Source organism: Epinephelus lanceolatus, chromosome 10, assembly GCF_041903045.1.
Source record: "Epinephelus lanceolatus isolate andai-2023 chromosome 10, ASM4190304v1, whole genome shotgun sequence".
Taxonomy (NCBI): Eukaryota; Metazoa; Chordata; class Actinopteri; order Perciformes; family Serranidae; genus Epinephelus; species Epinephelus lanceolatus.
The window spans coordinates 8,148,582-8,172,431 of NC_135743.1; the positions used below are offsets into that span (position 1 = coordinate 8,148,582).

The window sequence follows — 23,850 nt, forward strand, 5'->3', positions numbered from 1 at the left end:
TCCCAAAGCAAGAGATGCCACAAAAATCTCCAAAACGCCATTAAATGACGGCACATAGTTGTTGTTTTTTACCTTGCAGACAGTTCAAGTCAAGTATCAAGTATCCTCCGATGTACTCCTTCTGTCTGCGTTCATTTACGTTTACACCATCCCGCCCTAAAAATGCCATATTGGCTAGCTCGTGTTCCTTATTTCAGAATTAAGGATGTAAAGAGAGATTCATCAGGATTGCTTCTGCCTTTGTGGACGCACAGACACACACATTAATCCTCTACCTACACACACACACTCCACTGTCTCTCCAAGATTTTTTTTTTTCCCACATGATGAGGCCACAGACGTTCAGAACTTAATTTCGAAGGCATGGGTTGTGGAAGACACAGGTCAAACACAATGTAGCTCTTTTATCTGCGTTTCCACTTTTTTTTTTTTTTTTTTTTTTCCTAACCAGTCCTTGAATGATCAGCTGTGTCATATCCAATCAGGGACGAGGCCTGTGAAGGGTACTGGTTAGGGAAAAGACATTAAACTCCTGTTTATTTTTGTTAGTGGTTTAAGTTTGTAGATATAAACACATGCTGGCTGCAGAAATGTGTTCTCTTCTCATTGGTCATGAGAGTAACGTTAGAGGCCTTCAAGGCTCAAGTTTGATCTGATGCAGAGCAGATCTGTGTCATTTCTTTTGATCAGTCTGATGTTTTGAGATTAAGGTCAGAGTTTTTTTGATTCTCCAGCACTTGTAGTTCAGGTTGTTCCTCTCCTACATTCTCCAGTCCTGTGTTTGTGGTGTTTGAGGCAGACTTTTAAACAATAGCTGTCTTCTTTTTCCTGTCTCTGTCTCCTCTGCCTCCACTTTCGCCCTCTCCTCCAGCAGAGATGGATGGCCTGTCTGACCTCTCTCCACCCGGCTCTAATCACAGCCACAACCACAACCACAACCACCTGGGCTTCTCCCAGCAGCAGCAGCCCATCCCCGGCAGCACAGCAGAGCAGACTCCTTCCTCGCCGGTGCCCCCGCTGCCCCACGCCCCACCACCACACGGTGGCCAGACTGGCGGCCGACAGCCCCAGCTTCCCGGTCTGCACCACCCAGGCCTGGTGTCCACACCCATCAGCCCCCAGCTGGTCAACCAGCAGCTCGTGATGGCACAGATCCTCAACCAGCAGTATGCAGTGAACCGGCTGCTGGCGCAGCAGTCCCTGTCGCAGCAGTACCTCAACCACCCACCTGTCAACCGCAACTCCCACAGCAAGCCCATGGAGCCACAGGTGGCATCAAACACAGAGGTGTCCGTCGAGATTTACCAATGGGTGAGGGATGAGCTGAAGCGGGCTGGCATCTCACAGGCCGTCTTCGCCCGTGTGGCCTTCAACAGAACCCAGGTGAGGAGGGAAGACAGGGGTGAGGATAACAGGGGCTTCTCTAACTTTAAGACAAAAAAGAACTTTCAGAGTCCATTCAGAACTCTGGTCTGTACTAAAATTATTGGCAGTAGTAAAAGTTGCTATCTCATTCCAAAGCCTCATTCTCCTTCCTGCTAATAGTAATGATCTAGGTCAGTAGAAGTGATGTTTGTCATGAACTTTGATATCAATCAAATTAACTGGCAAAAGGAACCTGAACTTCAATAAACTAAATGCAAGAATTATTTTATGTACATTGGTATTGACATTTTACAGTCATGGTAAGGAAGGATCCAAGCTGCTACCTTTGGGGCTGAAAAATGAAGCCAACGCACAAGTGCCAAAAACTGTAGTTCATCAGATGGCCACTTGAGGCTGGCTCAAAAACAGACAGACATCCACAGTCATGTTAAGATGCCCAACTTTACAACAGAAATAAACATGTTTACAGCCTGGTACAAAACTGGTTTTGGTCTCTATGGCTGATTTCTCCGTCCGTGACAACTGTACAGGGAATGAATTTTTATTTTCGTCACCCAATTACATTTTATTAAGGCTTAATGTTGTGCATAATGAAGGGCGTGGACGCTTAGAGTGATAGGCTGTCTGCGAGGCATCGCCACCATCAATGAATCGATCCACCCCACGCACCTCCACAGCTCCACTTTTGGCCCCAGAAATCCAAAAAGGCATCAGCCATTCCTTGAAGCTTTAAAATGGGAGTCCACAAACCAATGTTGACATCACAGTAGCTTAGCCCGTTATATTTATACAGTCTGAGATGGCATTAGAATTTGTTTTATCATTTAAGGTTGATTTAATTTAATGTCATTTATGAATAATTCGATTTTTATTTAATTTCATGCCCCAGATTGACTCAGATATTCACAAGATAATAAAACATTTGGAGCACAAACAGCACCTTTCAAAACATCATGTGGCACCACTGAAGTTACATGGTGTAACTAAAAATTCCATCCACAAAATGGCATCTCAAATGTTCCAACAATCCAGCTTTTGAAATCAAATTGCACAAAACACTCAAAGTGTATCCCTCACTGTCCAAGATTCCTCACCAACACATCACATGAAGGACGCCATAAACACAATTTCATGGGACCTCTTTACCGAGAAACAACACAAAAGGCCCGGCGCTTGAATTGCTTCATTTCCACAGTTTATATCTCATTCATAATTCTCACTCCAGTAATCTAGCACCTCTACTGTACTTCAAGACAGCTGGCAGCCTGCCATGTGAGAGACCCGGGCTCGGTCATAGCGTGCAGTCTCTCCCTGCCAAAATATGTGGTTTCACTTCATAGTCAGAGGCCTTACACACGTTCACACACACACACACACACACACACACAGAAGGCAGCGATAATGTCTTAAGACGTACTGTCTGTATTAGAGGGAGGGTGGGGGGGTTGAAGGAGGTGACAGCAAACCTCATTACAACTCCATTTGCTTTGAAGTCGCTGTGTATAGAAAAGGGAAAAAAAATTAAACTGATAAGGATCTATTAGAATCAGAACGTACAGCAACCCCCAAAATAAATGTGCGTGTGTTAGTGTGTGTGTGTGTGTGTGTGTTTTATGGCAGAGTCAGACAGTGGTGTTTTTGTGGAAGCTCCCACACAAACAGCGTCTTATCTGTGGCTGATATGAGGAATTAGCCCAATGTGCCGTTGGAGAGTTTGCCTTTGGAGGATTATTTATTAGGCGTGTGTTTTTTTTCCACGAGTCTGTGTTAATAAAAGGAGCGAGGGGGGGCGGGGGGGTTGTCGAGTGGTGACATGAAGGGGCTGCTGTCGATGCAGGAGGTGGATCACAGGAGACGGAGGGGAGGAACTGAGGAGAGGAAACTGATTGACCAAAGAGAGAGACAGAAGGCGTTGATGGCGAAGAACGATAAGCATGCACAAACTGAAGAATGCAGACTCACTACTCAGAACAAACATAAATTAGATACGCCTCTAAACTATCCCCTGAATACTTGTGTACATTAAGTGCACATTCTAAATCGTCAGTCTGAGTCAGATTTCATGTAAGTATGTGTTCGTACTTGTCCGGATACCACACACCTACCTCTTTAAACATGACACATATACATATACATTTTAATAGTCAGGCAAACGACACCCAGCACATATTTGCAGCTCTGCTCATTTCCCGAGAGGACTTACGTGCTCGAGAAAAATAAAATAAATAAAAGCATGAGCATGTTTTCCCCATCACCTTGTTTTATTACCAAATCACACCTATTGATGGTGAGAGAAGCGGAGCGATGGTTTGCACAGTGTGTGGCCAAGAGCTGATGAAAAGGCCCAATCACACGTCTCTGATAATGGAGTCATCGCCGTCTCATAATGATGGAATTGAGCGCTATTGAAAAGTAAACAGAGGATACACTGATTGCCCGCCGTACAAGACTTTCACATTTCAGGCGAGGAGCTGCGGCTCTTATCTAAAGCAACACACAGCTCTAAGAATATGTCCAAGATCTGCAAAATTACGCGCAACAAATTGTCGTGGGTTCAGAGGCCACGCGAAAGTTTCAATGACAGTTTTTTAAGTTCGGTAAAGAGTTGCGATGGTGCGCATGTTTGCTTTGATAACATGGTTTTACAACCACAGTGATGGAAGGGAGAGAGTGTCTGCTGACTGGAGAGAAAGCTGAGTGTGAGGAAAGTGCAGAGCAAACAGGAGACTCAGAAAAGAGAAGTAGATACACAGGAAAAGCCTGCGACCCCACCTGCCTCCATGGAAACAGTGCGGAGTAAAAAATCTCTGGTCTAAATAGAATCCCTAAAAGGCAGCATTAGTTTACAGTTAAAGTGGGTTTAAGAGTGTCACATCTAAATTGTCATTAGAGTCTCAATTTACACTCATGCTTCTCTTTAACTGTCTTGTTTAAGACTCCTCTAACGTGATTATTTCCTTCTTGCTTCCATCCTGACCCCGCCACCTGACTGCTTCCCTCTCTGGGAGCTCTGATCTTTCTTTTTCTGTGGTTGTCCTTCTGCTGCTCTACCACCTGCTCTCCATCTTTCTTCCTCTCTTTGGTTTCTCCCTCTCTCCTCCCACTCCACTAACATCGCACAGGGCTTGCTGTCTGAGATTCTGCGCAAGGAGGAGGACCCTAAGACAGCGTCTCAGTCGCTGCTGGTCAACCTGCGCGCCATGCAGAACTTCCTGCAGCTGCCGGAGGCTGAGCGCGATCGCATCTATCAAGAGGAGAGGGAGCGCAGCCTCACGGCAGCCTCGGCAATGGGCGCCGCTCCTCTCATCAGCACTCCACCCAGCCGACCTGTACAGGTACCAGAGATTTTATTCCTCCCTGTGCATGTTTTCCTGTGGTGTCCCTGTGTTAACGACACAAATAACTCTCAGTACGATCTAATTAGTAGACCAGAGTTTTACAAACATTTCTTAGAGGCAGAGCTGCTCAAATCAGATAAATATTAAACAAACTGGAGTAAGCCTTAATGTGCAGAGATGTTTGCTCACAGTAGCATTAGTATTTGAAGTCAAGGGGTAAAGGCAGATTTATACTTCACCAAGGCTTCCTGGTGTTGCAGCTGTGGCTGCCTGTAGCATCGGATCTGATTTATGGTTTGATGGATCAATTGTCGAAGCACCTCTGCAGCTATAGATGAATGTGTCATTATAACTCAGTGTTTTGCATCTATCATGAACCAAAGTAATCATGTTTAAATTCTTTTATTCACATTTTTAAAGAGAACCACTACCATGCAGAGTAGGGACTTCCATATTCGAGTACTTGAATTGGTGGTTTTGGATTAGCCAACCTGCCTGTGCTGTACAGACCGTAGAGATAAGCTATGATAAGCAAGTTTACCTTTACGTAGGTTGGCAAGTTTTGTTTTTTTCTGTTGAAATACTAAGAAACATCTCTCTGATGCGTGATCACCAATCTGCTTTTAACCTTAGATCACCTTATGTCTTACTGAGAACACTGAGTGTTATCTGCATCAGTGCAGATCTACCATTTTGGCTGTCTGGATCTGTGCAGATATACATTGATAGCAGGTTCCCACGTACTCATGCCCATACTGAAATGCTTTTCTAGATCACTCAGTGCAGATTTGTGTGTTGTTACTGATAAGGAAATGTGCAGTTATATATCCGAGGGAATAAACATCAGCAACAGCTTTGGTCAGACTCTCTACGTAGCTACGAAGGGAAGCCAAGCCGATCCAAGTTTGGGAAACAAAAATCCTCGAATGCACAGTCTTGTTACCCAACTAGGCCACTGCATATGACTTCAAGTTTGCCAGCTAGCAAACTTGCACAATGAAAAATGTTGTTGGCTCCACCCATTGAGGGTTAATGAGACTTTCAGTGCAGAGAGATGTTTGTATAACTAACAAGACTTTCTGCAACAAAGTCAGAGTACTGTGAAATAAAAGTTCCAGTGGCTGAAAAGAGAGAATATTTCAAATCTCTAAGCCAAGAGTGATGACAAAGGCTGCATTTATTCATCATGTAAGAAACATATCTAGTCCTGTGAACACTATACATTGTTAGTATTCGGTCAGAGTGTTTACACGGAGTTAGGATTGAGAACAGGTATTCAGGTGTGGGAGCAGGTTGGGTGTTTTTTAGGAGCTGGAATTTACTGTCTGTCTCTGTGGTGGTGTCCTGGACTTCATCCAGACACGCGTAACAAACCGCCTGACATCTGCCAGGCTTCATAGGTGCTACAAGAGGTTAAACAAAGTGTTACTGATCCAATCCAGACAGTGTAAAAAGGGTGTGTACAGATTTCTAGTGTACAGACAGAGACACACTCATGCACTGCACTCATTAGCGCACTTTGTTTACATGCGTGACGACAGCGGGTACGGATACGAGCACCACCCTAGCACATTGTTTTCACACACACCTCACATTCCCCTCCATTGTGTCAGGCCGCTACCTGTCTGCAAACACGTGGAATAAATCAAAGCCCATTTGTTCCGTCAACGTGCACGCCGGAGAACATACTTTACATTCTCCCCGCATGTAAATGGGCTCTACATCATCCCCGCCCTCACCACACAGGTGAGAATGGTGCACAAATGATGGATAATTTTTTGTGCTAATTTTGACCTTTTACCATGCATTAGGCAGCATTAACAGCCCTCCCATTTTCAAAATAAAGCTCACTCAGTGATGACAAGCTCCGTGAAAGATCAAACATCGTTTAGTCAGTCCCCGTTTCAAAAACGCTGCAGCACAACTTTCTACCCTCACCGCAAATCAAGCGTCCCTCATTTGAAAGGTATGTGGCAACTTTCTACCACTTAAGCCCATTTGAAGCGCGGTCAGCTGCGTCTGGGAGGTGAGAGCGGCGGACAAAGGCCCTCTCTGTCCTGTCCTCGGTGAAGATTTGGCTTTTATTTAGGTGAGGTGGACGGAAAGACAGAATCACAGGCCCACCCATCTCCAAAATGGAGCCTCCCGCCCTGAAACTGCTCAGCATGATGCCAGTTGCTGTCTTTGCAAAAAGAAAGAGTGGCATTCTGAGGCAGTGGTGCCGAACTTAAGCGGGGCCACTTCGCAGTTCACAGCTCATCTTTACAATCAGAGGCTGTGTCAGAGAAGGACAGAGATCCAGAGTGAGAGAGTGGGCTTTTGCACAACACAACATGTTTTGTTTGGCTTAATAAGCCACTGTTAATGTTTTTTATTAACATCCCAGATGCAGAGAGAGGGATTTGGAACTATGCGTTATTAGATTTTCAGTAATCACGTCAGGTGAATTAAAGATCAGTGAATGAATGAATGTACAGAGGGTCTTGTAGCATATCTGAGACCAGCTTACAGAGCTGTAGAGATACATAACAAAACAGAAAGAGATCTGCAGGCTGAACAATAAACACAGTGACTACGACATGGCATGCAAACAATTTGACCCAAAGCCTCTGGTTTGTGTGTTTCTGTTCTCACTCAGAATGCTGGTGGCACATTGATAGAATATCTTGAGGGCCTAATATACTTCACCTGTATGACTTAAAGCCATCAACATTTATCATGTAGACCTGTTCCTACACAAGGCAATTCTAACGCGCACACCCACAAACACACACGTTTGCACACTCATACACCTGGCCATCTGCCAGCCTCTCCTATGGAGCAATGCGGTGTGAATTTAAGCACATAAATCAGCCAGGGTGGCAATTGAGCCAGAGACAGAGGAGGGTTTTTATTGGCCTCATAAAAACAGATGCAGAGGTATGTTTCTCTCACATGTGCTGATGGGTCGGCGCAACTCCCCCAAAGCCAGTTAGTGCATGTCCCAGCCTTAACAATTAGCTTGACATGGTAACCTAGCGCTCAGACTGACAAGCCCATGTCGAGCTGTCGTAAAACTGGATGAAAGGCCCAGCGATGCTCCGACATTCCAGTTTCACCACAAATTTTAGGATTATGTGATTGTCTTTAACACACAGAGGAGCTCGTATTAGGTGTCTAGACAAATACTTGAATATATATGTTTTTTGATCACAGGTTGAGTTAGTGGCTGTTGGTGTTATTATGGTTTATTTGAATGTTATGTACTTACACTCAAACCCAACCCTGCTGATGTCTCCTTTCAAAAGGGCTCGTATGGAATGATTCATATGCTAATGGTTCTTGGGTAATGCTTTTATTAGGATACTTGTTACCTTGTCAAAGGATTTTTGTCAAGATGCAACAAGCCGCTGAATGAAGATGATTTGATTTCACTTGACTTGCATTTATTTTTTAATCATCAGCTTGACATAAGAATAATAACATTTCTCACAACACATCCAAGTGTTTTTGAGCAAAGTAACACTGGAGCCGTGCGTGGGTGTAATCTACACTCCAGTGTGTGTGTGATGGGCGCGTGCATGAGCGTGTGTGTATGCTTGTGTTTAGCCAGATTACCTTTATTGTTCCTCATGTGAGCCTGAACAAATAACGGTCACGTTGTGTTCCCGACACTGCAGCCCCGGAGGGAAGACTGTAACAGCGTAAGGCCCGAGGACTGGAATCCCAGAATCCCCGTGGGCATTTCCCCTGTGAGCAAATAACTCCACCCACCTCACCTCTCCACCTCCACCAAACTGAATGCACACATTCTCATAGACAATACACACACTGAGGCTCATTATCTCCCAGCATGCAATTCATTGCTTTTTTAGTATTTACACGTCTATGAAGCTGGAGACGTTAATAGGAGCATGTGAATTTATCTTTCAAGTGCAAGGCTAATATTCACATTTTGATCAGTTAATACCACACAATTTTACACCATTACAAAGCTTAAGATTTTAATTACATCTAATGGTGATAACTACGTCAAATACAGATTTTTGTGTGTGTTTTTTCAGCTTAATTTGGTATCATGAGTCTGGAAAAAAAGAGAAACTGTTGCTCAGTTACAAAACAAATACAGATACACAGTATTTAGTGTGTCACACATGACTGATGTTATTAAAAGAAAACGTGCAGGTTGAGTAAAGTGACCCAGCCCATACACACACAACCAAAATTCACGTATTAGAGTTCAAAATTGAACATTTGCAGGATTTTGTGTGTGATTTTTGTAATTTATTTCGTCTTTACTCGTTCATCCAGGTGAAACCGTCGCCTCTGCCCAGCGAGTGGAACGGCAAAACCGAGAGCTGCATCCTCAACATCAACTCCACCATCTATGACGAGATCCAGCAGGAGATGAAGAGGGCCAAAGTGTCCCAGGCCCTGTTCGCAAAGGTGGCCGCCTCCAAGAGCCAGGTACTGAAACACACTTAACACCCCGCTGAATTAATATGAGAAGGAGGAAGATGTGCTGCACACCTCATATATCAGCTAGATTTTGTTGTTCTGTCAGCAGCGTCCCAGTCCTTGTCGTCCTCCAGAAAACCTCATTGACCATTTTGGTTTCAGCTTCAGTTACAAAACACGAAGAGCTTTCCTTCGTCAGTCACAATCGAAACATCTTTATTCAATATCCAAAATCTAATCTGAGAAAATCTTAAAATTTTGTCAAACAAAGATTTCTTTTACCTCATGTTTTTTTTTTTTTAAAGTGGCGTAATGTGTAAAGGCTGTTAATCATTTTATGAGTTCTTACTTTGTAAAGCAGCTCTTACAGCAGTACTGATGTGTCATAAATCCAAATCTGAAACTCTAAACCTGCATACATAAATTGTTTCAAGCGTACACTCACACACACACACTCAGACACACACGTGGCTGATGGATGCCTTTCAAAAATCAAAGCAAGAGAATAAAGATCTTTCAGCGTCAAGGCAGTCCTGTTGATGTACGAATACGGCAATAATAGACCTGAGGAACTTTTAATATACACATATAAACACACACACAGACATCAGTGTATACAGAGGATATTAAAATATTATTACTTCACAAATATAACATCATTATATGTATACAGTTAAAAGCAGAGAAGTAGAATTCTTTCCAGCAGGTACAAAACTTGCCCCCGATGCATCACCGCTGTGATTTATCGACATAATGACACATGTCCTCTTTATTGTGGGTTTGGAGTTTAGCAGCCGACACTGTTTCAACACCAAACAAACCTGTTTATATTAGCTCAGCTCAGTAAGACGATGGGGCCCCTGTTATCTTCTCCCAGAGAGCAGGGCGCTCACACAATACACAGCTTGTGTGTGTTGGAAACAGGGGAAAAAGGGAAAACACACCACCAATTTAACTCTATATTAAAAGCAATTTAAAAAATGTAGCACTAAGGAGTTATTATTAAAGGTTTTTGCGTGTCTGTCGGAGGAGTCGGGAAGATTTCCACAATTGTGCTCGATGAAGACGACGGGGGGAGAAATAGATCACCAAGGGCGGAATAATCTAGAAATATCTGCAAAGGCTTTATTTTTTTCTTGCTGATTAGGATGATTATACCCCCAGATAGCTTTGTTTTACCAAATTGCAGTTTGATGCACAAACCACTGTTTTTGTTAAGGAGTTCAAAGACTCCTTGGAAGGATGGAGAAAGAGAAAGGGGGAGAGCGAGGCGGTCGCAGTATTAACTCGCGCATGTCTCTCTCTTCTCAAATGAAGGTTTGTCTGGGAAACAGGTTTCCACCGTGCCTTCTCCACCTCGCTCCCATCTTTCTGTCTTGCCCCTCTACCGTTCTCGTTCCCCCGATTTCTGCCTCTCTTTCACGTTCCATTCATGGCAGGCGGGTGTGAATGTGAATTGAGCAGCAGATAAGAAGTGTGCTAATTATGCCTGTGAAAGGGGGCCTGGGAGAGCACTTATCTCTGGCTCCATCTCGTAATGGGCGCTCCCCGGGCAGCTGGTCTCCCCCCTTACTACCCAGCCGGCATTGCCACAGCTACCAGCACGGCCAGGCCAGGCCAGGCCAGCTCCTCCCCATCAGGACCCCTGAACCCTGAAAATCAGAGAGTAGCACCCAGTTTTCAGTTGACGCTTCCACAAAAATCATCTAAAATTTTCAGGACTTTGATTTAGTGTGGGACGAGATCGCAGTTTGACTTATTTAGATTTATGCTGTGGGCAGACAATTCTGTCATGATTTACGTCCCAGAATTGAAGTCAGTCCAACAATATGAATGGAATTTCTTTCAGTGACCGGTCTTTTGTCCCTTCCATGCATAGAAGCATTACATTTCAATGTTATATTATGTTGACAGTGGTCAAGCTGCAACAATTACTAGTCAACTAATCAATTTATTGATGGACGGAAATTAATCAGTAGCGATTTTGCTAGTCATCAATCATTTGTTATTTGTTAAAACCAGCTTCTTAGATGTGGGTATTTGCAGCTGTTGTCATTTGCTGTTTTATGTCATTGTAAATTGGATATGTTTAAACTTCAGCATTAGTCTCAACACATTGTATTAACCAACCAATTAAAGAAATCAGTGAAAATAATAGTTAGTAGTTTCAGCTGGGAGGCGTGAGCACTGACTTTGCTACGTCCCACAAGTTCTTACAGCTTTTTTTTACTAATAAATAAACAAAATAACATGTCAAGACAGTAAATATTGTGACACCTATTTTCCTTTGTAGAAAAATACAACCCTACACCTTCTGAATTTATGTTTATGTCTTCCATCGAACAAAGACTAGCTTAATTTCCTTGTTAACTTGTCGTCAAACATGCTTTATTAAAACTTGATAGAAAGATAAAAATCACCAAAACCATCTTGGTTAGTCCTTCCACTCTTTTCACAATCACCAGCTCTAGTTGTATGGAAATAAAATGACAATTCATCCACTTAGATGTGAAAATATGCTCGCTCTACATGCTGTTTTTCTCGTGTCGTCCTCTGCTCAATGAGAAGCAACTCTGACCATTATAATAAGCAAAATAATATGACAAAAATTGCCCAAAAAACCCTAATTCAGCCAGTCGCGATTGCCGATATATTCGTCCAATTTCCAGAATGTTAGATTGTCGGTCAGGTGAGCTACTAATAACTGCTTGCTCCAAAAAGGACATTGGTGTCACTGCTGGAACTGAAGAAATTAAGATTTTATGTGCCCAAAGAGTGTTGCTGGGAAAGAAATTTTTTGCTAGGATATTAATTGTCGAGTACCTCAGTGTTAATTGTTCATTAGCTTATTATAGTGCGACTCAGTCAGCCAGGAAGAATGGCAAAATGTATTCTTAAATGACACGTTGTAAACGACAGCTTAAGTCCAGAGAGCTTTGCAGCTTTGCAGGAAGAAAATAACACCATCCAAGCCTTGGGTAGAGCGCCATGCCAGCAGAGACTGCTGGTACTGAGCTGGGGAGTGCACTGTAGATGTGGTTGGTGATGAGGATGGAGGATGGGCTGGACTGGCAGGATGCCCATATGGGGTCCAGGGAAATAATCGTGGGGGGAGGGTGGGGAAGAGGCCTCATCACTGAGGCTGGCACCGGCCTGTCAGCTTGGTGTGCAGTTCAACCTCTGCCTCTTCAGCTCGGCTTAGGATTTCCCAGCATGCTTACGCAAGCACGGGATCAGGTGACCGGGATCTGTTGGTACCAGTCCCATATACATGCGGGGCTATGTGTGCATCATGTCGTGTGTCTTAGTGTATGTTGTATTTGTGTGTAGCGTGTTTGCCTCACTCAGAGAGAGGCAGATAATGCAGCTGAGAAGGGAAGGAGAGCAGTGGAGACAAATAAGGGATGTAGAGTTGAAGGAGGTCATAGGCAGCAGTGGTCCCCTGGGTGGAAGAGCAGTAAACAGGAGTTTACTGATTGCTGCATGCTCCACTGAGTGTATGCTTAGGTGTGTGTATTCACCATATATAGATGTGCGTTTGTGTGTGTGCTTGTCTGTGCGTTTAACATGGGTTTATGTGCAGGCACATTTGAATGTGTGTGTTTGTGTCTGTTGGTGTGTGTTCAGGGAGGTTCCTGGAACGCAGCCATCCCGTCCTCTCTTAGGGCTCGTAACCACAGCAGGCCTCTGCCACCCCTTAACTGCCCCCCCTTCCTCCCTCACATAGTCAATGTTGCATTTCAATCACTCTTTTACTGCCACATATTCAGAGTAGTAACTATAGAGCAGTGAATCTAACCCAAGCCATATTACTTTATCAGATTGATGCTCGCCATTTCACTTCAAGTCTGGGCATACGTATTTTTTAAGTAATCCATGCAGCAGCTCTGATTTATTAGGACAGATATTACATTTAGTCATTGATAAAATCAGAGCCATTATTCATAATCCATTCCTCAATGACTCAAACTGATCAAATGCTCCAAGAATGCTCCATCTCCATTTAGCTTCAGGAGATGTCAGACTTGGAGAAAACAACTGTGTGTTACTGGTTCAAGTCCAGCGATGGCACTGCCAGAAGTAGCTATATTTGCCAAACGGCCCATTTCATTTTAGCCTGCGGAGGTGCAAGCTATGATCTGGATAGCCTGGAGTTGATGTCAACATTATTAACTGGCTCAGTAGGGCTAGAGCGCTATCTAGCAAGCTACTATGCTTTGTTTTCATTCACATTAACAGGGGAGGCTTGCTGTGTTGGCTAGCCTGGCAGAGAGGGCGGCTAATGTTCAGTTGAGCGATGGGAGGTTAGCCGAGGGTGGGGCGGGAGCGGGTTGGGGGCATTCCTTTGACACGACTTTTATGTCTAAACATCTCTGACACTTCCTGAGAGGAATTGCGCAACGGATGGAATCAGAGTCCCCGCTGTCATAAAACAAGCACCCTGGGAGCCCTGCGCACCACGAGGCTCAAAGCCCTCCGACTCCTCAATGACCAGAAGAGTACAGAACGCAGTCACCGCCACCAACACCGCCCTCTCTCCCCATCTCTCTTTCTCTCTTTCGCTCGCTCATTCTCCCCTGGAAGAGGCTACGCTAATTAGCCAGGCTCTAATGAGACAGAATGGCACTGATCTGGTCCGCCGCTGCGCCACCGGGGGGGCCGGGCGGGGGGGCTGGTGCAGTAGGGGGGAGAGGGGAGAGTGAGGGGGGAGGTTGGTGTATGCCATCTGTCACCCTGCACCCGCCTGGCACGGCGGTCCCTGGAGTGGAGGGTGGTGTTGGGGGGGGGGGAGTGAGTGCCTTGTTGGTCTGGAGAGGTGGGGGAGTGGGTGGAGGTGGGGGAGTGGGTGGAGGTGGGTGGGGGCGGGTGGGTACACTGATATGAGTAGGAAGGAAGGGTGACAGAATAACTGAAACTGCTTCCTTCGTGTTTGGAAAATGACTAATTTCCTGTTACGGGTGGAATCCGCTTAGTGGTCGTACATGTTTTATGGGGGCTTGAACTCTTTTTTAATCTCAGATATTTAACACATGACCCACCCGACCAGACCAGAACAACACACACACACGACACACACACCACCTCTATCATTCTGCTCCATCCAGTGGCTGCGTAACAAGAGGGGCAGATGGCTGACCTTTTGGGTGTCTGTTTCTGGATTGTGACCGTTCAGAGGTTTGTCTGTTACTGAGAAGCCACTTGGGGTCAGTGCGTTAGAAGTCATGTTTTGCATAAAGAGTTGTGTACAAATGGCATTAAATGACATACTAGGGTGGTAAAATGATACAGTGAAGATGTTATCAGACACTTTTTAATATCAGGATCACCTAGGGGCTGTGTGTCACGGCGGCACAGTGAAATTTTGCTCCACTTTTCTTAACTTTGTGTGCGATGGCAGGGCCGGCGTTTAGACGTCTTTATTTTATTTTTTGTTTGTGAACTCACAGCTCTCCACACCTCTCTCTCCCTCAAATTAGGCAGATCAGAGCGAGCATATCGCAAACCCCAAGGGATCTAAAAGGGCCGTGACTGTTTATTAATTGATTTATTTATTTATCTCCTGTGCCTGCTTGGTTATTAGGTTGCCATGGGAAACAGGCTAGGCCAGATCCTCTCTATTATTAAAGACACAATTTCTTGAACTGGAGACCCAGCTGTCTGAATAATTAATTTAGCGAATGAATTATCTTGCAAACGGTAAGTCTTCCCCTCCCTCTGAAATGAGCCTTTCTCTTATTGTTTAATGGACAGTGGAATTCCCACCAGCCTGTGTTCTCTCCACTGCCTGTTTCATCGAACCCTCCTCCTCTTAGCAGGAGCCTGGGGTCTCACTGAGCATGCCCAGAGCACTTTGTGTCTCTCATGCCATCTCTCTCACTTACGCCTTACATGCCACCTCTCACCCCATCTGTCTCCGATTGCACAACCCACTCCCTCCTCCTCGCCTGCCTCCTACCCTGCAGTCCAAACTAGGAATCTGCCCCGGCTGTCAGGACTCCAAATCGTCTCTTCGTCATCACCACTAATGTCTTATTATAAGACTAATGTTTTCTACTGTGGAGCAGGTGTTAGCCAGTTTACTAGTTAACTGAGCTAGCACTTTGCTAATCGTTCAGTAGCCCTCTCTGTATGAAGAGTTCTCAAGACCAAACCTTACCGGCCACATGCCTAACCTTACTGGTGCTCACCCTTTGCCAGCTTGTTAGCAGATGCTACCCTTGTCTCAGTGACAGGCACAGTATTTTGCTAGCTCTTTCCTTTCTGCAAATGTTCGCTAGCTAACCCTCTCCCACTGTCTCCACTTCTCCTGACAGACCACACAGGGCTTGTTCTGAGGCCCATTCTCGCTAATCTGATCAGGCAGGCAAATACGCCGGGAAAAGCGCTTTAATGATCCCCCTAATTACCTCAAGTCAATACCAACTGTATTATTAGACTCGGGGAAAATATTCCATTAGGGTGCCCCCCGTGGGAGTCCCCCCTGTGCGCGCTGATGTCACGCGCTGCGCGCCCCCTACGCTTGTAATTAATTTTATTTACACACTCAGGAATGCACAAGGTCGCACCTGCAGCCCGGAGCCGCCCGACTCGGCCCGCCTAATCAGATCTGTCATAATTATCATTCTGCATGCTTCTGACACACGCCGGGAAATATTTCAATTTAACTACAGCCACTAGCTCCGGCAGATGCAGTCTGAGAGAGAGAGTGTGTCTGTGTGAGTGTGTGCATACAGGAGTGTGTGTGGCTGAGTGTGGGGGAATTGCATGGGGAGATATTAGGACCTATCCAAGTGCTCATGCTGGTGCTTGTGTGCACTTGGTTTTGCTAGCATTATTTGATCTCTCCCTGTCTTTCACAATCTCCTCTCTCTGTCCTTATCTCTCTGTCTCTGAGGGAGACTTTCCAGCTTCCTCACTCTATCTACATCATACTCCTCAGTCTGTTTTTTTTAAATATACCGCATAAATTGGGAGGAGGATATATAAGTTGCCTTTTCAGCCATGTACAGAGAGAGATTTGAGATTGTGTGTTTACTTTGTTGCCACTTGTATAAATACTCTATTTTAAGTTCAAGATGAATTTCCAAGTTGAACAAGACACACAGCCACAGCGCTGAATAAACAACTGCATACGAAGACTTCTATTTCAGAGCACTTTTTGGGGATGAAAATTTGTTCAGTTTCATTAGTATCTGAAGCAAACTTGTAGGCCAATTAAGAACACTTATTTAGCTGACACAGACAATTTGCAGGTTCTCTGCTATTTCAATCCATAATTCAATAAGATCAGTCATGATTTATCAGCTTAATTACGCTTTGATATTAGCAATTAAACCCCAGCTTTGAATTAAATCTCAATCAAGCTCTTATAATTGATGGAATCAGACTGCATGTAGGTGCTTTCTGTGTTTGTAATGTTGCTGCCGTTGTTGTTTATCTGCAGCTCATCTTCAGTGTGTTTGTTGTCTTCTGTGCATTCATCCTCCATCTGCCTCAGCAGTATTGAACAGAAAAAAGATTATAAACAAGAGGTAAATTTGTGGTGGGAGAACAGTGTTTGAACACCGAGTGTAGCTGTGCAGACAGTGCCGCCACCCAAATATCAGCCCACCACCAGGCTAAACTAGATTACGCTGCAATTTCAACAATACTAATATTTGATACAAAGAGGCACATGTACTGTAGCATCATCAGCGACTCGATTTTCAGCCATTTTGTACTCGTAAACAATCTGAGGTGCTTTAGTGGACAGAGAGAACACAATTTCACTACAATGTGATATCGACTGATATTTAAAGCAATTTTTTTTATGTTCTGGCGAGATATGTTTCGATAGTACTGTAGAGAAATACTGAATGTATGAAAAAATTTTAATTTATAGCATATTCAAATTAGATTTGTTCTCTTGTCTATTTACTACTGTTGAGCAAGGCACTTATCCTGCTGAGAATCCAACACAAGTGGACTGTGATTGCACTGGGGAACTCCTGCCATTGTTACTACGCTCTGTGCATTCGTGTGTGGAGAACTTTGCTGGAAAAGAACAAAACGTGCAGTTAAAAAAAGACGCTGTAACCACACAGATGTTTAATGTGCTCCATTTTAGATGGACTGGTCATTTGCCTTTGGTTATTCTTTATGCTCCATCTGCCTCTGTTTGGTTGCTCGAAAATTCCCCACACACTTTATTGGTTCGGCAGCCATGACGTAAACTGCCACACAGGACTGGTTGGTATTGTTTCTGGGAGCAAGTGCTGACACAGAGAGGGCCATTTCCTGCACAGTCATGCCTTGCCTCCACAATGTGTGTCGCGTTAGCTGTCAGTCTGTTATTGTTGTCAACTCGTTTATTGTATCTGGAGAGGTCGCGACCCCCTCTTCAGAAAACGTTTACTGTTTGGCTAAGACTTCTCCATGTCGCAGCTCGAATAGAGATTAATTGTTTGGCATGTATGATTCAGACTGGCAAATTTCTCTCCTAAAGCTCAGCCACTGACATCCTCACAAAAGAGGATAGTGACACAATCTGGCAACCACAATCTGGAAAGCATCCACTCTGACAAGACATCAGAGTCATATCAACGTGATTTAATAATAAAAGAATATTTTTTAAAGGCAAGTTCCAAGTGATTTAAGATGACTCAGTTTTTAATCCTCAAAAGCTTTCCTTAAGAGAAGAGCAGCTTCATGATTGGTACATACGAGGACTAGAAATTTCATCATCCATTACTGCGGACGCATCCAGCCATCCTTAGGGCCTATCTGTCATTTGAAGAAGATGCTCGTTTGATCCATCTGTTTTGTTGTATGCCTCCTTCTGATTACTCAGGACCAGCGTGTGAATTGGAATCAGAGGGAGAGGTTATGAGAAATGATGCGGAGGTAAATAAAAACATGGCTTAACAATATATTCAACACTTTGATCGCCATATGGTGAAGAGCCCTGAACAAATTATATTTTTAGAAAAATGTTAATTTCCTTTAGCTGTATGTTGCGTTCACATGGAATCAGGCAGACGGAAAACAGTTCCTGGACAGCACGGGAAAAACAAACAAACTTTGTGATGGAATGGCAGAATGGTCTAACGAAACACGCATTACTATGTGTTGCAATGGTGATGCAGTATTGTTCACAAATATATGTTAAATAAAATTATTTTGTATCTATTATTCTGTGTAATTTTTCTACCAATGTCCAGTAATCGTCCAGATCGACTGTGTTTTTGTTTTGTGTGAAGGAGCTACGTAGCATTTGGTTGTAAATTCCGTTGTGGAGGACGGCAAAAAGTTCAAATATTTTAATTTTAAATGACAATGCTGTCAACCCTTAACTAATTTTACCATTCCACTTTTGTCCACTTAAAATAACATTTGCCTTGCTGTCTACTGTCTCCTCGATTGCATGTGAACACAGCATAACTAATTCTTATCTTACAACAGAGTTACTGCAGGGGAGCCACCAGATTACTGTTTGAGAATTTTAGTTTTAATTTAATTTGTTTTTCGTCAAAACTTAAAATAGGAATCCAACAAATGATTAGCAAAGCTACACTGGCCTATTCATAAAAAGGACATTCAATTTACAGTCCACAATGAGACGCTAACTGTCACCCATAAATCCTCATGCAATCATGTGAGCTAGCTAATGCTAAATCACTGTGCGGCACTTTTCTATCACGGCAAGGTGAACTAGGAAGCTAACATTTATTTCTATTGAAACATAATGGCCGTTTTCATTTTGTAACTTTCCAAGCAAGAGACTCGACACACCGTCCACCTCAGAAACCACCGACGAAAGTAGGTGGCAGCAGTCGTAGTTAAGGCTAATGCACTTAGCCACGCTACAACAGCTGCTAACTTACAGTTATCTCAAGTGCAACTCAATTTTATACAATACATGCAGTAGTAGGGTCCCTGCTCCGCCTCTCTTTAAGCTAAGGGGTGATATAAAATGTTTAACATCTTCATACCTTCTGTTGCGTGTTTGTTGACGTCCACACATGAATTGCGATGGTGAGTTCGTGGGTCTCCAGTTTGAGTTCCCAGAATTAATGTGATTGAGTGGATTTTTGCTTCTGTATTGAGCTGTTTCAGATGATCCATAGACATGGTCCTCTTCTGTTCCTCCTCTCAGGACATGGAAACTACGTAGAGACGCCATCACAAATCCAACATGGAGAATGTCGGGGAAAAAAAAGGCTCAATAATCTTCTTTTCAGTAACGCTAGATAAATTAGTGTTTTGTGATGTAGCAAAGCCATTTCCAGGGCAAAAACCTTCTCCTCACTGCAAGTGAATGAACGAATGCAAACACGATTACTTTGGATATAATGAATGCACAGCTCTGTAATCTTCTCCTTTCGTTTAGCGAGACAAATTTGTATGTTAAGATATTGCTAGCAGTCATTTTCAGTGCAAACCTTGCCCTTGCCGTGACCATCTCCCTATCACGTAGCCAGTGAAAGAATATAAACACGATTACTTTGGGTATATAACCCAACACAACCAGCATTATTCATCCAGTGTTGCAGTGTGGCTAAGATAATCAACGGGTTAAATCCTACGTTGAACCATAAATTAATTCTATGCTTGAAGCATTGATGATGGGACCACCAGAACACCTCCACAGAGGAGCATAAATTTGGCTTAACACTCCATAAAAACACTAAGTAGACTTTTCTTTGGGAATTTGGGCCTTTGCTCACTTGACCCATTATCTGATGAGACAAATGGCAGTTGAATCATCCCTGTAAGTTATTAGTTCATTCCAAGGCTCATGTTATCTCTGTGTAAAGTAATTGTAGCACAGCATGTTGAGAAAACAGCTGCCTCTGGCTGTGTTAAAGAAGAAACTGAATAAAGACACTTACAGATGAATAAATAGGCTGTTACAGTGTTGTGGTTGGTGTGGGAGCAGGGTACAATGTGTTTTTCACTATATTTTTTAGCACATCGTCGCTGTCCTTCCAATTTCCATTGCAGTTCAAGTAAGGCCACTGACCCTATTTCCATCTTCCTCACACAAAGCCAAAGATTACTTGTACAGTCACTCAGATTTACATATAAAGACTTACTCTCCCTAAAAAAAAATCTGGCCCTGAATTTTGCAGTCAATTATTGCTTATTGTTGCGGGAGATTCGCATATGCCCGAGCATCAGGAACGTTTCAACACTCCACCGTCATCAGCAGATGGGCGTCCACCATGGCCTAATGTTTTTACAACACAGCACACGTTACCTTGCGGGGTGAACGCGCACGTGCAGCCGCCAGTTTGGCTTGCTCAGGGAGGAGAAACGTGTTATCGGCTGCATTTATCTGCATAGTGTTGTCTGCCAGTGCTGGGCCTCTGCCAGGTTCAAGGAGGAGGAAAGACAATAATGCATTGTCTTCCCCCTACTTTTAGCTCCCTCCCTTGTTCAGACACAGAAGAGGTTTGTCTGCTGCCTCCGAAACAGTCCTGTCCTCCAACCCGCCAGCCACAACAATGGCCACAATCATTTTTTCATCTGTGATTTTTTTTTTCTTCATTTTTGATGTGTCATCTTGGCTTTTCCTTTTTCACTTCTTCTTTTTTTTTTGTCCAAATGGTCCAAGATCAAATTGTACTCCATATACTCGTGTTGTCTGTTTCTGGGGTTGAAACTGAGGCTTGATTTTTGGTCACGCAGTAATCGGAGGAAGGAGGGGGGAAAAAACTCAAAAGGGAAATTGATGGACATCTGTTGGCTTATTTTATTTATTTATTTTTGCAGTGGCCGAGGTCAGCCTGATGGGGCTGATAACAAGCAAATGAGATTAGAGGGAAGGTGTGGGCCAGGCCGTGGGACAGACCCCACTGTCTGTCTGTCGCTCATCTGTCTGTCTATTTCTCCCTGTCTCACAGCAGAGCCAGTTGCTCATCAGCATCTCTCTGAGCCTCCATGTTGGGTGTGTTTGCAGTGGTAGTTTGGTGGTGGATGGGTGGATGGGTTGGGCGGTGAATACCATGCTGTTCTCTGACAGAGCGGGCCTATGCACTTATTGGCAGCTTGTGACTGCAGCACTCACATACACGGTGTACCACATTGCATAGCTGGGTGAATCTCGCGCATGAATTCAACTATTGTGTTGGGAGGAAAATATTTTTATCAGAACACCCGGTTGCTATTTATACCAGGAGTGTACAATGGCCTGCTGAAGAGTTTATTACCCTTTTAATTTGGCACCTTATGACCCCAGAGCCCCATTAGCCTCTGGTCAGATCTGTGTCTGCTGTAAAACAAGAAAAGGCTGGTGGGCCTTGATTGCCAGTCCCGTTGTTTGAAACTAATTAATAATTAAGCAACGATGACCTAGAGGCAGCGGATTATTGTGCAATATTGTCGCAGGTGTGTGCCAACATAGCAAGATAATCCTTTGCCTGTCAGTACTTATTGCTCCGATGAACCTGTTTGCAGCCTCTGTGAGAGATGTATTTAGCATCAAAACAAACTGGCTTTCCAGTTCACTACTTACTCTGTGGTTTCTAAGGTAATCTAGGTTGGGAGAATGCATCGCTTTACTTCAGTAGGTCAACTGAAAAGCTTATCAGTACTAGCTTCCAGTATATATTCCTTTAAACATGTAGTAAATTTGATTTCTATCCATCATGGTCCAAATTGGGGCTGCAGTTATTTTCATTATCAGTTAATCCAGCATTTATTTTATGGACTAATTGGTTGATTATTTTGTCTATAAAATGCCAAAAAAAGTTAAAAATGCAGATCACAACTGCCTTAATATGAGGCTGACATATTACAGTTCCTTGTTTTCTCGGACCAAGGGCCCAAAATACAAAAATACTCAATTTACAGTGATATAAAATCATCGGTATCAGCCATAAGTGCCTCGTTGACATTGACCTGTCAACAAAGATGACATTCACCGATGGCAGTGGCTGACGTTTTTCTGACATGGCACATTAAACACAGTAAACTCTCTATCAACACGCATGCACCCTGTTGTTTCCATGGTAATGCTACATTGTTAACAACAAATCGGTGTTAAAATCGGCAGGAGAGCTAGTTAGCATTATCTGTTAGCTGTAAGCAACCAGTGGCTGAAACAAAAAAGCTAACGGAGGTTGCAGTATAAGTACAATATGATGCATTCAAACTCTGTTCAGGAAAAGTTAGTACTGAGCGAAGGCAAATTATAATGCTCAAATAAAATCTTGTAAAATATAGATTTTGCAAGAAACATGAATAAAGACAGTTTGTTGATGTTTTAACAGTGTATAATCAATACTATAGAGGGAATTATATATTATGAAGAAAGACTTTTGAAGATTAAGATTTCTTTATGTTAAAGGTTGTCTCATAAATTAATTAATTTGTGCTCATTCATCGATAGTGTAATGAAGGGCCGAATGACTTTAAAACACTTTTTATGATGAGGATTTATTTGGTTTCCTGACACAAAATGATGGAATAAATAACAACAAGAACACAAAACAAACAACAACAGATACAAAAAAAAATGTGGGCACCCCAACATAATTTTATTTATTTATTTATTTAACCTTTATTAAACCAGGAAGTCCCCTTGAGATTGAAGAAGAGACCTGGCCGAGGTAGCAGCCGATCAAAACACATTGAAAATACAACATATAATACAAAAATACACAATAAAACAACAATTACTCAAACGTAGTGGCCTCTCAAGAAAAACAAGCACATGTCTCTGTCACCACGTTTGACACGTTTTCTTGTAAAACAATCAAAATTTCTGACACTTTTTTAATGGACTTACAGTTCAGTTTTTGTTTCAGAGGTTTTTTAATTCAGATAAAAATTAGTGGGACAAAACAAAAATAGATTAAAGATGCATCTCACCACGAGAACAAACAGACTCCAAAGTAATTGCACAGAATTCTGAAGATGTTTTTACGGCTAACGCGTTGGCAAACAGTCATTTTATCTTTATCACCCAGCAGACGCAGAGCAACACGAGCATCCTGGCCAATCTAAGTCCGTCATTCACTTCTTAACCAGACACTCATTTACTCTGGCCGTCTGCTGCTCTTTGCTGGGTTATCTGTTTGTCTAACATGGTTTGATAAATATGTCTGCCTGTGGTTTTTGTAGTGATAGTTGATTAGAAGTGTGAGACTAAACCATACAATCTGAGTCGTATCTTTGTAAAATAAAAAAAAAAGTTAATACTGCGGGTTTGCTGTTAGTGATAATTATCTATCCCGTCAGTCATCGCATGTATCACCAGTCTGGTTCCTGTCACTGCAGTACTCTGTGGCCTCGATGGTTAAACTGCGACATGATAAAACATATCTTGACTGAACACGAGTTGTTGTCAAACACAAGTGAGTGTGTACTGTGTTGGCCGACAGATAGGTCTGTTCTGAACTACCTGTTCTGTTTATTTATAGAGTGCCCTTAATGATCTTCAACAAAACACAGAGTACACTGGATTGAAGAGCCCTAGATTTTTGTTTTCTGGACCGTGTTGGAACACTTTAGCGGCAAGGGCAGCAAGTTCCATGATCCAATCAAGAGCGGTTGGTGCTTGTCAGCGGCGGTGGAGAGGCTCCACAAATTACGTTAAATAATAAAAGGGGGAACAGGTTTGCAACAGTATGCTGGTGTTGAACATAAAATCTTGGTTTAGTTGTTCTTTGGGAGGAATTGTTATGTGTAAGTTAATTTTAAATCA

The 23,850-nt window shown here is 43.2% G+C and overlaps 1 protein-coding gene across 20 annotated transcripts in view; it reads left to right on the forward strand.

Annotated features, from left to right (window-relative positions):
• The window catches only part of satb1b (SATB homeobox 1b), a 68,410-nt gene that overhangs the window by 36,542 nt on the left and 8,018 nt on the right, over positions 1-23,850 (forward strand). For 11 of the 20 annotated variants that reach the window (XM_033640664.2, XM_033640669.2, XM_033640668.2 and 8 more), the window contains 4 exons: positions 872-1,383; positions 4,509-4,721; positions 8,384-8,455; positions 9,015-9,170. In XM_033640664.2, coding sequence (XP_033496555.1) covers positions 872-1,383; positions 4,509-4,721; positions 8,384-8,455; positions 9,015-9,170 — 953 coding nt within the window. The remainder of the gene's footprint in view (positions 1-871; positions 1,384-4,508; positions 4,722-8,383; positions 8,456-9,014; positions 9,171-23,850) is intronic. The other 9 variants (XM_033640666.2, XM_033640670.2, XM_033640673.2 and 6 more) reach the window with 1 other exon arrangement.